The 14,931-nt window shown below is 38.0% G+C and overlaps 1 protein-coding gene across 3 annotated transcripts in view; it reads left to right on the top strand.

Moving 5' to 3' along the window:
- Positions 1-1,014: 1,014 nt before the first annotated feature.
- Positions 1,015-14,931, top strand: part of LOC119786748 (neuropilin-2-like) — a 120,054-nt gene continuing 106,137 nt past the window's right edge. For all 3 annotated transcript variants that reach the window (XM_038290266.1, XM_038290264.1, XM_038290265.1), the window contains exon 1: positions 1,015-1,244. In XM_038290266.1, the coding sequence (XP_038146194.1) occupies positions 1,030-1,244 (215 nt within the window). In that variant the 5' untranslated portion in view covers positions 1,015-1,029. The remainder of the gene's footprint in view (positions 1,245-14,931) is intronic.

The raw sequence follows: 14,931 nt of genomic DNA, 5'->3' as shown, positions 1-14,931 counted from the left end.
CTTTTGAAAGGATAGATACTACTTATGCATCCCATAAAGCTTCCTTTTATGGAGGAGAGGCTAAAAGAAATTCACTGAAGAAGTGAAATAAACCAAAATGCTGTTTGCATTTTTTTTAATCAATGTAGGAGACGTATCAAAAATATAGAAGAAGATGCTTCAGTAAAATTAGATCATAAATAAAGATCAACTTGATTAACCCATCTCCATGCTGAGATACAGTAGTGGTAGTATCATGCTGTGGAGAATTTTTTTTTCCATGGGAACATGGGTACTGTTCAAAGTTGTTAGCATAGTTGCCGGGAAAAGATTAGTTGTAATATGACAGATGAAAAAATGTTAAGAGGTATGTATTATATTTCATGGAACTAGAGGAAGGACTGAACATGAAATCAGAAAAAGAAAAGCAAGAAAAGTCTCCTAAAAAGCTTTAATCATCCTTTAAAAAAACAATTAAAAAAAAGTTAAATATTCACTCATGATCAATCCGCAGATTGTGAAAAGTAAGGTAAATAAATACCATAAATCCACCATCACAGAACAACATTTAAGTTCCTGGACAGTATAGGAGTCCAGCGTTGAGAGTTAATTCCATCAGTTTAAAAGAGTAGCCACTGTTATGGTAGAACAGTTGCATGTGTTATGCTGCTGGGTTAAACAGACGTGGAAGTGCTGTCCATCTGTGTCAGACTGCATCTGCACCAGTGAATAAGTGGCATTGTTTATGACATGAGACAGACATATGACTGCTGACAAGTGAATCCGCTCTGTGACAGTAACTGGGGCTTCTGGAAGGCTGAGTGTGTAAGATATTAAGTTTGTGAGTCATCTTTCTCCACAACTATGCCTTTGTTTATCAGGTTGTTAAGTTTCTCATATCCTGCCTGCATTTCTGATTATAATTGTGTGATTTTGTAATTTCCTGTGTTGATTTTCAACAAACCAACAGCATTGGCACTTAAATAAAGATCTCTAAATAACACAGAATAAATAAAAAAGTTACTTCATTTATTATTCCCAGTGTCACTCATGTCTCGACCATTATCTGTTTTTCTTTACCCAGCATCTGAGCAATGCGGTGGCTATTTAGATGCCAGCGATGCCGGCTACATTACCACCCCTGGCTACCCGCAGGAGTATCCCCCTCACCAGAACTGCCACTGGGTCATCACAGCCCCGGAGCCATCGCAGCGCATAGTCCTTAACTTCAACCCACACTTTGAAATGGAGAAGCTGGACTGCAGGTGAGCAACAACAACAAAACACAGAAATGATCTTAATGGCTGGCAGACAAAGGATCTATTGAGAGAAAAATGGTTTAAATGGTGGGAGGTTTTTAAAGCTACTGTGATTCTGAGTTTCTCTAACTTGTTCTTTCTGCCTGGAGCTTTTGGTCTCGCCTATTTCAGAGTGAGAGTTAGTGGTGAACTTCAGCCCACTCTCCTTCTGTTTCTCTGGCTTTCACTCTGCCATAATAATCACTTTGGGACCTCCCTCCATCCCCTGTCTCTAATTATCAAAGTCTAATTACGACACTTTCACTGTGCCAGAAAGCTTTTTCACACTTTGACTGTATTAAAACAGATTACAGGAAATGATTTTCATCACGTTTCTGGGCTGTTTGGCTTTGGTTGCACATCGAGGTATCAAACACGCAGCAATAAAGTCTAAAACTTAGAATATATTTATGAAAAATTTTATTGTTGGATTAGAGTTCTATAAAGTAATCACAGATGTGTTCTTTCAGACATTTATGTGTAAAATAACAACACATACTCAATAACTATATCATGTTCTCTATAAAAAGAATGAAAAACTCAGTTAGGTTTATCCAGCTAATTTTTACGCTACTTGAGAGCTGTGGGACATGAAGTTGTGTGAAACATTCACCATATGTGGCTGAGATGCAAGAGTGGCCCACCGTCAATGAGCTTCCTGCCATGAGAAATAGCCCTTAATGTAACGGAGAAAAAGTAGTTCCGGTATGGTATGGGGACTTAAGTAATCAAAGGGTAGAAAAACTATGTATTTGTTTTGTTAAATGGTAAAAGTCCTGTACTTATATAGCACTTTTTCAAGTCAGGAGATTTTGACCAAAGCAATAAACTACATTCAGTCATTCATGCACAAACTGATGGTGGAAAAAAACATTTTAGCCACAGCTGCTCTGGGGCTCACTGACAGAAGCATGGCTGCCGTACACTGGCGCCACCCTGGCCCTCTGACCACCATCAGTAGGCAATGCAGGGGGAGTGTTTTTCCGAAGGACACAACGACACAAATAGACGGAGCCGGTGCAGGGTAAACTCCTGCACCTGATGCCACTGTCGTCCCTCTAGTTAGACTAGTTCAACATTTTTTTTAAATCTCAGAACAATTTCAGAACATGATGTCAGTTAGGACTATTTCTTGGCTGCTATCGCTCTGTCCTGTAGATGTAAAATACAGTTCCTGCTAACAGAATCAAACTAAACAGCTTATCAACCGTTGGTGGACGGATCCACTACGGACAACAGTGGGAAAGTGAGAAGGTGTTCTGGAATTCCGGAGCAGCAGGAAAGAACGCGATCTTACCTTTCCTCTGTTGTCCGTAGTGCAAATTGCTTTCGCTGGCCAGACATATTTCAAGGTTAGCAAAAAGAGACGAGGGGCAGCAGTTTGCAGGTGCTAGTTCAGGAGGAGACCAGAGGAAAACATGTGGTAGTTTGGAGAAGCCTGCCAAGCAGACAGCGAGCCAGAGCTGGGTTGAGGGTCTGTGGTCGACCCGTGTCTCCTCTGGAGGTAGGACCACAAAGCAGTCCTTCTACGGATAAATTAAACCTTCCTTTTTAAAAAGCCAACAACAAACCATTAAGAGCATTCTCTACTTCATCCTTTGTCAATGTTGTTTTTTTCTATCTTAAATTCTGACTTTAAAAATGGTCTTGTCTACTATCTTATAACAAGTGTCACAAACCTGAGCAGGTGTTCTTATATATAAACAATATATAAAATATATAAAAAATCACAAATAATGGTCTAATTGTTTACTTTCATAAACAGCTTTTAGGTGTTTGGCCTGTTGATTAGCTGCTTAGTTTATTTCCTTTTACATGAACTGTCGTCTACATCTATGCAGCAGAGTGATAACACCCAAAAAATAGTCGTTAATACTATCAAGGTCTGATGTAGTTATGGGATGTTTTAAAATTGTTGAAATAGTCCAACAAAACACATGCATGTTTTTTTCTTTCATTATATAAGTATTTCACAAACCTTTTTTTCTCTGGCATGTTGGCACGGTGGCAAGTTCATGTCCAATTACCGAAACTATCCCTTTTAGTGTTGCATTAATGAAACAACAACAAAATCAAAATACTCCACTATACACTGCTTAATCTAAAATGATACTGGGCATAAATAAAAAATATTTTTAATTAATAAAACTTACCCTAAATCTACATTTTAAAGATACATTCTAATGACGTATAGGGTCATATGAGGAGTTTGCTTTCTAGTGTGGGAAATTCCTATGAATTTATGTTAGATTAGTTGTGTTTGTTAGAATTAGCATGCTAACATTAGCATTAGCAGGGTTAGTAAGTTCACCAGGCAGAACACTATAATTATTTTGACTCTGCTCTGCTCTGTTGGCTTTTGTCTTTATCTTTTGACAAATATTTGTTGTACTGTATAATGTCCATTTTTCATTACAGAAAATATTTGTTTAAATTTAATATTAATAATGGACATAAAGTATCACCATACTAATGTTGTTGTATATTTCTTCTTCTATTTCTCAAATTTGCACTTAAAATCCAAGTCATTCTTACCTCCTTAAAGTAAATCTGAGGTAACTCAGGATCTAAGTGGAATCACTATTCTGACTTTGAGTGATATGTTCCAAATTTAAGCCAATTCTTGTTGGGTTTATTAATAAACCCACAAAAGTCAGCAGAGTTTGTTCGCATACACAGATCAGGATGTACTAGGACCTCTGGGTAGTACATTCTGCACATAAGTTTTACTGCATTACTGCAAACGTCCAGTTCAGCAAGCAAAGAAGAAATTGCCTTGGACATTTTATGCACTGACACAAATTTGCTGAATCACTACATAATGGACTAAGGGTGGACAGATCAAGGACAGCTGTTGACATTTACGAGATATCTGCAGAACTAAAACAGAAAATAAGACCCTGAAACAATGACTTGTGAAGTCTTAAGTATCTAAATCCTGCAAGTTCTTATCTCTGTGGCAGCCACAAATGAGTGATTGCTAAACATACACAGTAGAAAAAAACCTTTGGTAAACTTTATGAGTAAAAAGCTGCAGATAAAATTTTTGTGTCCCAGACAGCAACAGAGACAAATACAGAAATACACATAGTAGAGCATACAGTTTCCAGCCTCAGTTTCAGTGGTTTCTCAACCCATTTATTTCAGCAGTATCAATTATAGATAGGTGAATTCTTCCTTCTCAGAAGCACCAAAATCATTCAGACATTTCTTTCCTGGGATTGAAGTATCAATATTTTACAGGCTGCCTGTTTGTTAACAGGCAGAGAAGTAGAAAATGCCCACTGTGCTTTGTTCTGCTTTGCTTTCCCACAGAGCTGTGAAAATGAAAAACATACTTCTCTCTTTGTCCCTGGGCTCTAGGTATTTCTCCAGTTATACTCACTGTCCACATTATTTGGGGGTTTTGTCCATTTTTCTTTCTGGTGTTTTCTCTCTATATTTTTCCTCACTGCCCTTTTTCTCACACCCTTAACTTTACTTGTGTCCCACTCCTCTTAGATCCATTTAAGGTTGAGCCAGTTTGCAGGAGAATAAAATGCTGTTGTAATAAGCAATAGCATGGTTGGATTTTTTAGGACCTCTTCTTGCCTGCAGAGTGAGATATATGTAGTGTTGCTGGTGCTCTTTTGGTGAGGCGATATTTAGGTTTACAAGCTCCTGGTCCTCAGTGGGTCTTGAGTATGTGGGCCTGAAACCGAGCCGTAGGGTTCAGAGGGCAAAGAGAAGGAAGGGCTGTTGGTGTTTGTTCATATAGACATCCATGGTCGTCCACTGATTGTGAGTAACCACAAAATATAAAACATTCACCCAGAAATCTGGGTGTTTTCCTCATTTATCATATGGGATGTCTCTTGGGTATAAAATCACAGTTTTATACCTATTTTTGCTATTTTGAGAGTAAAATCATAAACGTATTTATTTAGAACAAAAAAATCTAACTGTGCCCATATACAGGGGCTAATTTATTCTGAACAACCCCCCCCACAAGCTTGAAATGTAGTCGCACTAGTGTATGTTGTACACAATAATCAATAAGTGTACACACAAGCACCAACAAAGGTATAGTTTTTAATCTGATAAATGGTTCTAGAGGGGGGATCTTTTGTAGTTATGCATTTCGTTTTAATATAAATAAGTAGAGCATTATCTTTAAAATATATATTTTTCATGGATAAGCATAAAAGGTGAAATATATGCTTATTTTCACTCACAGGACCGTGAATATATATGTTACATTATGCATTTTGCTTAAAGCAGCAGGTTTACAGTTCTTTGCAAATATGCTGGATTAGAAGAGTGCTGGTTGTACTGATCATTTTCATAGACATGGAAAGACAAAGACAACATTTCATAACTTATTTAATATTCTTAGTTAGGTTGGCATCAGTGTTGCTACTCATTTCCTATTGTGATGTTTTAAAAATGTTGTGGCCCTGCATAATAACTGGTAAATATGCTTAAAGCTACAGTGTGTAATAATTACAGGCATATAAAGTCAGAAATTTAATATATTATACATAACTATGTTATTTATCATCACCTATGAGCTCAGCCTTTTAACCATAATATTTGCGTTGCCTTAGAATTCGTTATTTATAATTACATAGGAGCGGGTCTCGCAGCCATGGAGGCTGACATCTTTGCGCTACGGCAAGCGCAGAGGCAACAAACTAGCGATTGCGAGATCTCCCATTACGCTCGAAAATAACTACGGCAAGTTGAGAGAGATGAACTGAGACGGTACTGAACAGTAGATGGCAGTATTATGCCTGAGAAGCGTTTAGTCTGCCTGAAACCAAAGAAGAAGAAGAAGCAGGTATGCTGCGCCTCAGTAACAAGAAAGGTGAACAAGGCGGCAGGCTTGAGTGACTTTGCAAACTGTTTGGCTCTGTGTGGCCAAACATCAGACGAATGGAGGATCATACCTACTCTGTATCACAACGAAAAGCGGCGGACACCGAACCCCCGTCATCTAAGAAGCGGAAACACGACGAGAATAAACGCAAGCGTGACAAGAAACGGCAAAAAACACGGATCAACATTGGCACGGCATTTACACGATGGAAGTCACTGATGGAGGAAAAAGGTTTTCAAAGTGACGCTCAAGTTGCCAGTTTTCTCTTGGACAGGTAATTAATCCTACACACACAATTGTCTAATATCACTGCAGTTTTTGGAGTACAGGATGCTCAGACCTGTCTAAAACAATAACATGCTGCGTGATGATGCTGTTACTCTCCAGTATACTTATTCAGCAACGTCCCTGACGTTTCACAGGTAATCATTCAGTAATTTTCTTTAAAATAATTTTCTGGATATATACCTCGGTTACTTCTCTCCGGCTCCTTTGGAGATCTTCAAGCCTTTCCTCCTCTGCTCTAGTCTGGCCCTAGCTGCACGCCCACCCCGGCCTCTCTGCCCTCTTCCTCGCCCTCTTCCTCGCCTTGTAACCCCCGTGCCACAAACAAGACTTGGACTCTGTAAACGGGTAATATGTATTCTTCCAGCGAACACAATCTCGCTGTTAAACTAATGACTACAATTACTTCGTCTGTTTATATCACCATGCAAAGCAGCTCACCAAAACGTCACAACGATGTAGAAAAAATAACGGGTATATTTATTATCTCAAGTCTACATGAAATCTATACCCTACACAGACTAATGAAATACTATCTGTAAAATTATCTATGTAAACAAACCTCATCACTTGAGAAGGTAGGTGATGTGGACGTCGTGGAAGACATTTTGTCCCGTAACGCTCGCCGTACTGTTGGGGGGGGGGAGAAGCGGTGGGGGGGGAGACGTTCATGTTGCTGCGGTCTGCAGTCTGACCGCTAGATGTCGCTGAAAATTACACACTGTAGCTTTAATAATATGCTTCTCTGTTTCCTTAAGTGCAGTCGTGGCCTGAGTCTGAGTGCACAACTAGTAAAACTGCAATATAAATTATGCACATTATGTTTTTAATCTAAAGGGTTTGCATTTTTCCAAAGTTTTAACCTTTAACTATGTTGTTTATCATCAAAAGAAAGTATTGGCTTCTACAGCTAATAGTCTTTTTGTACCATGTTACTTCCTTTGCTTTTGACTCATTTACTGCATCTCAAGCTGTCCAAAAGATCACAGTCTGCTATGTTCTTTATTTTTTATTTATTTATTGTTTTACTGTGTCCTATTGCAGTGGGGCAATAGGAATAATTGTCTTGATGCCAAAAAAGAGGCCAACAGATTTTGCTTTCACAAGTGGAGCAGTACGGCTATCACCATAGTGTTGATTTATGCATGTAAATAGCTTTATTATAATTCACGTAGGGAGTGTTACAGATTATATGGACACTGCAATGTACAGTAAGTAGAACAGGAAAGGAAAAACTGGAAAGAGGAGAAAATGAAAGAAGGAAGAGAAAAAAGGGAGACAATGAAAGAACCTTTTTTTATTGCTATGTTAGTAAAATACAAAAAGAAACATGCTAGTTTTGTCCTAGGTCTTTTACAAATTGGTTTTGTCTGAGGTATCATTATAAATAAAGTAATGTAAAGGACTAAGGGTTGAAAATAGAAATAAAATCTGAAAAGTGTAAAGTTTGGAATATCATTGGTGACTAATACAATTAAAATCAATGAGTTATTTAATTACGCTTAAAAAGTTCCACATTTTCAAGCAGTATATTCAATTATAAAAGTGTTCAGAAATGTATAAAATATATGTAGCAAATAAATATATATAGCAAATAATCATTGAAAGGAAACCTGCTTCTTTTAATTTATACTTTCTTCATTGCTTTTAAGTCCCAAGTTTTGCTGTTTTAGTCTTCTGGAAACCCCACACTGCCGTTCCTGCACTGATGGATTAAAATGATCTTATACTGAGAGACCTGCTCACAAATTGCTTTGATTGAGATTGTTAATTTGAAATATGGACCGTCTGTACAGAATCTACCAAGTAAAAAAAGAGATGGTGCACCTGCCAGAGGAACAGCACTTAGTAAATATAACTTCTAGTATATGGTGCTATATGTATTGAAAAAAGTTTCAATTCCTGAGGTTTTTGCACACCGCTCAGCATCAGCGTATCTCCTAAAACAGATTTAAAAATCTTAGCCATGCATGTTAAAATCAGTGTTTGAACAATGAAGGGCTGCATTTCAGATGTAAATTAAAGGGGCAAGCTTGTGCTTCCTATCATGTTTGATTAAAATACCAGAGAATAATTTAAGAGAGGAAAGGAAAGGCTTTAGAAATTAGTGATCCTCCATAGTGAGCAGCGCACAGTGAGCAGTCTGGGGTTAAGGGTCTAGCTATCCAGAGACCGTTTTAGTTTTTAATGATTACTTTGTTTACATGAAATAACACAGTATGATTCTCAAATTGTAAAGTTGATAGTTTTTAATTACATTCCTACATAAACAATACGATTGTTATCCTGGATTTGAAATGTACTCCTTTGTTTTAAAAGCTGCATTTGTCAAGAATAGTTTCTTGCTGGACATAAACATTCAATAAATTGAGCGAACTTCTGGGACTTCTGATGAACTGTATACAGTCGTCATTATGATGCAGAATATAAAAATTTAGTGCTTTGACTTACTGGTTTGGTTGTTTATCTCATGTTTGTCAATGGCTTGCTGCCCTGCTGTGCCTCTAAAAACAAGATCTCAATTTGGAGCATTTGGAGAGGGCTAACACACAAACACAGACGCACACACGGCCGCTTAGGGAAAAGTGCAGTGTCAGGGTCTGCTGAGGGCAAGCACAAATTATCCTGACAGATACCTCCTGTCGCTCTGTCTCCTCTCCTCTTTCCTACTGGCTCTCTGCCCCATTCTCGCCACTAGATTCATGTCCCCCACTCCCACCCTCGTCACCATTGCTCAATGGATTCCATCTATCATCTTTCATCTGCTCTTGCAACTTTGCCCATCTCACCTTCTTCGATCTCTCTTGCCCCCCTCCCTTCTCTATCACCTCTGCTCTCTTTTTTTGGCCTATATTTGTTTGATCCACAATGTGTCCTTAAGTCAAATTTATCTCCTTTCTTTCTGTCCCTCACCAAGCCGTCTTCATCTTCTATAAGCTGGTATATCAGAAAATGTTAACTGCAAGTTAAATTCTGGATTGTCTTCATTCAGTGATTTACTTCTTAAATCTTAGATCCATCTCTTTTCTCCCCCTAAACTTTCGTTCTATATTTGTGTCACCTAAAACTCTGTTTTTGACCTCCATTAATCCATCTGCCTCTTCAAAGACAGGAAGTAGACTAACATTTAATATGGTGAGTTCCAACAATAAAATGCTCTCATACAACATGAGGCATGAACTATGAAGTGAGAGAATATTTTTGGTACTTAAGTCCAGTCATGAATTCAACAAGCAACATATGGAGCCTGTGTGGAGAGTAGAAGGAAAAAGCAATAGTGTGCAGTGCCATGCAAAACTGTTTTCCATATTAGTTCATTTTTCATCCAGAAACTTGTACTTTTATCTGAAATAATAAACACAGAATAGTTTAACATTTATAAAAGAGTAAAAAACACAGACAATGTGAGTGCGGTGATAGATTCATGCCACATGTGTTTCAGTATTGCAGCTTTTAGTCCATCCAGCTCTCCTTCTTTCACATAGTCTCTAACATGAGCAGCAAACAGGACTTCTTATGCCCCTTTTTTGCATTCAGCTATAAAGGCCAGACTTTCACAGCTAGGAGCTGTCTTATCGACAATTTTCTACAACTCAAAGAGATGCACTTATGGTGGACTATGGGGCTCCTCCAGAGTCACTCTTACAGGCATAACTATCCTCCTTCCCAGGCAAACATTTAAGGTAGGCGGCGATGTCTGGTTGGTTTGCAGTTGCGCCGTCCTTACTCATTTTCTACTGATAAATTAACTTGCGCTCAATGAATTTTCAAAGGTTTCTTTTTAAACCCAACTTAATTTTTTGAATAATCTTTTACATTTTCAGCTGTTTCTCTGTCTTTACGATGATGTTCAAGTCTTTCAGATAGCAGCAAATCTATGTTTGTTATATCTTACTATTGGAGGAAACTGGATTTTTTAAGGGTATAAGATGAAAGAGAACTAACTACAAATGTAAACAACACTTTGTTAGATTGTTATGTTAAAACATTAAACAAATTATGAACAATTTCCCTCCCATCCTCATACTTTGTGTTGCTCCCTTGAATACATTTTAGGTTATGCACATTTCCGTTTGTGAATGGATCATAAATAAAACAATCTAACAAAAAACATCAAGAAATATGAGTAGGTTTGTATGTCTACTGTAACAAAAATATATGACAGAAACTAAAGTGAGTAATATAATTTTACCAGTGACTGAGACCTTTTTTTTTGCTCTGCCCCAATCCGTCATTTAATTTCATGCCCGTTTCCTTGTCTTCTCTGCGTGTCTCGTGTAATGTGAGTCACATATCAAATGTGAACACTGCTGTCTGCAAATGTAGGAATATTTTATCGCACATTCAGATACATCTGGCCGGCAGGCAGAAGTCCTGCAGACCTGACCAAGAGAATAGTGAAAAGATGGAGTGATGTGATGCGACACTGGCCTCGGGGCAGAGCGGCAGAGAGGAAAAAGGTGGAGGGAAGAAAAAGGATGGCAGAGGGAGGAGGAGAGAGCAGCAGCATGTGGAGTGACAGTTCGATTACCAGCTGTGGGCATTTAGCAGCAGCCTGCATGTTTGGATTAACATCACGGTGACTCTACCAGCAGGAGAGTCAAGCATCTAGACAGAAGTTCAAACAAAGAGCCAAGAAAGGGGTTATCACTCTGTTTAGGAAAAAGGAAATAAATGATCACTCAAGGAAATGAACATTTTTAGCCTATTTATGTGCTTTTTAGTTAAAAGTATCTTCTTTGGTTAACAATTATACAGCAATGGCAACAAGTGATCTCGGAGAAATGTCTTTTAGGATTTCTCTTCATGCCGGGGTTCCTTTTTTTAAAGAAAGGTGTCTGTATACAAATAATTGAATGGAAATTTTTTTTTTTTTTTTCAGGAAAGGAAACATGTTAGCTAGAAGATAATTGCAGCAATTAAATGAGAAAAACAACATTTGCCCTGCAGTGAAATGTAAATATCTGGGCATATGAAATCTGCCTGCCTGAAAGAGAAAGAAGATATACTGTATTTAATGTTGAATGATAAAATCTCCCAATGAGTAAACCTTTCTGTAAGTCTGCAGAGATGCATCTCTCTTTAAGCCCTCAATTATTTCAAATCTACCCAATCAATGGTGCCGTGTATCACAACGACCCAAGTTTATACAAAATCGACAGATTTTCTAAAGGCTCTAAATATAATGGAGTTTTATGTGTTCTATTGTTCACTTCACATCTGCTTGCCAACTTAGCTGTGTATGTCCATTGCCGTCTCACCAAGGTAATTGCAGACGATTGTCTTTAACTGTTATGCTGTGGTTTGTTGATAGATAAACCACTAAAAGCTGGGAAGAACCCACATCAAAGTTGGCTTAAAAGCGTTTCCTTTAAGGTGATCTAGTTTTACTGTTTTCAGGGTGAAAACACTGATACGCTATAAAGAAGAATGTCTGCATATTTCAAACTTGACATAAAAAATGTAATCTGAAGGTTTATGTCCTTATGGTGCTTCTGTTTTTGAAACATTCAGCAAAAATATTCAAGTCCTTTAATAGATTCTCAAAACAAGATTTTGGTGATGACCTGATTTTTCAAAAATCTGTTTATCAATGTTGAATGTGTTTCTAAGAATTTCAGGAAATACTTAGCATACCTGAGGAAATACTTATAGCCCTTTTTCAATTGTCACTCTATTTGTTTTTTCTATAACTTGCGGGAAACTAGAAGAAACAACTGTCAAAATCTTCACCTTAGCTCTGCTTTAGTCAGACTGAATTTGTTTATTGTAAATTATGACTTATTTAACGTCGGACTGTCCCCATAAACAACCCCGTGTCACATCCAGATAGTGTAGATGGAAAGTTTAAAATAAAAACCAACAGCAGAAGCAAAGGACCAGGCAGAGCTATCGGCTCTGCATTTTAGTTGATTTTAAGTTGATCATCGTTGATATCAGTAAAAAACATCTAATTTAGCTTTTTAGTTGTACGTTTAACACCGGTTCCCAAGCCATTCTAACTTCTGTTATGTTGTATCAACAAGTAGCTTTTCCATTTTAAACTTATAAAAAATGCGACCCAAATGAAGCATTTAGAGCATAATATAGTAGTCAATGGATAGCAGAGGTCATCTTTTATCCTTCCATCTAGAAGACCCCCCTTACCCCAAAAAAGCAATGAAAAACAAAAACAAAAAAATATATATATATATAAATATGATCATTATTTTTCTATGTGTTGTCAAAGAAAATGAGCTAAAAGCTTTAATGAAATGTTAACCTCTCATGTGTTGAGTTTAGAATAGGTATTTATGCATAACCTCCTTCAGGTATGTTGGCTATAATGATAATACTACTGCTGTGATTTATGGATACTGCCTGGAGCCCTGAGGGTCTACCTGATCAATGTCTGCTACTGTAATAACTCTATGCGTGTCAGTGTGTGTGTGCTTCAGTGAAGGACTGATTCTGATCAATGTGTGTTAAAACCATAATGAGGAATCGATTAGTTGTCCTGCAGACTATGGCTGAACACTTGTACATACTTCCACATAAACACTTACACACATGTACACTCACTAGTTTTCACTGTCCAGCGCAAAGCAATAAGAAACCCATTACCTGATATCAGTGAAGCTCGCTCTCTATTACCTGCTTCCCTGACACGCTCCCGACTGGTGCTTTAAGTCAACACCGTTGCTTAAATATGTGGTCCAAACAATACGCATGTGTTTAGGTCACATTAAAAAGTGCTTCTAACTGCTTTATTATGATATATAGCCTAAAGAGAAAACAGAATTTAAAAATCCTGACTTTAAGAAACGACAAATTTCATGCCATGAGTATAGACTCTTCTTTAAATTAATTTGGCAGATTTGATTTATGTTTTGGATCTAATCTTACGAATACCGTAAATTCTCTAATATTGGCCTGTATTCCTATAGCGGCCGGGTCTCTAATAATGGCCGGTCTCGCTGTCAGATGAGGTAAATAATGGCCGGTCTCTAATACAGGCCGGGGCTATAAATGTTTTTTTCTGGGCATACCTCAACATTATACTTGTGGTAGTAAGTAACATACAAGTACCACAGCCCTGCGCAGCTAGACGACAGGCCCTGACTGCTGCCCGTCTGCGCGAGGAAGAGAACAGACACGCAGCAGAACAGGAGGAGCGCGAGTGATGAGGAGATTAAAGGGAGAGATGAAGAGGAGGAGAAAAACTGAGGAGGAGAATTAAACAGAATTGGAGGATTTTTTTTATTTTTTTTACTTCAAACCAAGCGAGACATGGTAACTGTACTTTTTCAATAAATGAACCTAGTGTTTTATAGGTTCAAAAAGACACAAAATCTCATTTTTATTCATTCCACTGGTAGTCTGTTTTGCTCAAATAGCAATAGAGGCCTGTCTCTAATTCTGGCCTGTATCCAATAAAGGCCTGGACCGCAATGCACTTGAGTGAAATAAAGGCCCGGGCCTATATTAGAGAATTTACGGTAGTTTGCAGGAACTGAACATGATCAGATATGATTTGTAAGAACTCATTAAATCCCTCATGGGTTGTTATTAGTGTCTGGAAACAATCCTTTCAGCTGCTCCTGTGCAGAAGCCTCCCCTAAATGTACCAGCAGAGTAGACCTCAAATTCAGTCCATAGTCTGTCCTTCACTTTGTTCTGCTCTTAGCAGTAGTTTGGAAAATTAAAACTGGATCTTTGTGCAAAAACAGGCTTGGATCTCATTAGCCAAGAAAGACGGTATGTTTTTTTTTTTCTTCTCATTTTTGTAAAATCAATCTGAAAATAATGGGCCTGAATCCGTGTATCATTCGTTCTTTCTATTTTCAATTGCCAATCAAAAAACAAAAAATAAAAAATTGACTGGTTATTTTGTTTTTTGTTTTTTATCGTTAAACCAAAAGATCAAGAATACGAAATGGAAAAACGGACAGCAACGCAGAATTTGTTTTTAATATTTAATCGGTACAGTTTACGTGACCCGGAAATAGCTCTTTGCGCAGCAGTTGGGGTAATGAAGTGGCTACCATGGCGACGCTAGAACCATCAGTGATGGGACTAACGGCGTTGAAACTAACGGCGTTACTAACGCCGTTACCTTGTTTTAGTAACGAGTAATCTAACTAATTACTTTGACTGTAACTATAACGCAGTTACCATTGCAGGCACCCCGTTACTGCGCGTTACTCAGGTCGCACAATGAACCTTTTTTCATTATAGGACTCGTGCGCAGCTGCGTGAAGCTGACACCCCACCCACATCAAAAAACTCTGCAAATAGACTGAATGGTTAGTGCAACGTTAGTGCAGATTTGTGCAGAAAAAAATATTGTTTGTTCTACTTTTGTTTAAGAGATATTAAAGATTATTTTTTTAGGTCATCCAGAGGTGCGCGCCTTGTCATGAGAGAGGGGAGGATGAGATTCCGTCTGTCAGTTGAATAGGTGGGTGTTTCTGCTGGTGGGTGTTAACGTACAGCACACACAGAGAGATGGAGAGTGAGGATGACTCCAGC

This window comes from Cyprinodon tularosa, unplaced genomic scaffold (genome assembly GCF_016077235.1).
Source record: "Cyprinodon tularosa strain WSP-4 unplaced genomic scaffold, ASM1607723v1 ctg278, whole genome shotgun sequence".
Lineage (NCBI taxonomy): Eukaryota > Metazoa > Chordata > Actinopteri > Cyprinodontiformes > Cyprinodontidae > Cyprinodon > Cyprinodon tularosa.
This window is presented reverse-complemented; position numbering and strand designations above follow the sequence as displayed.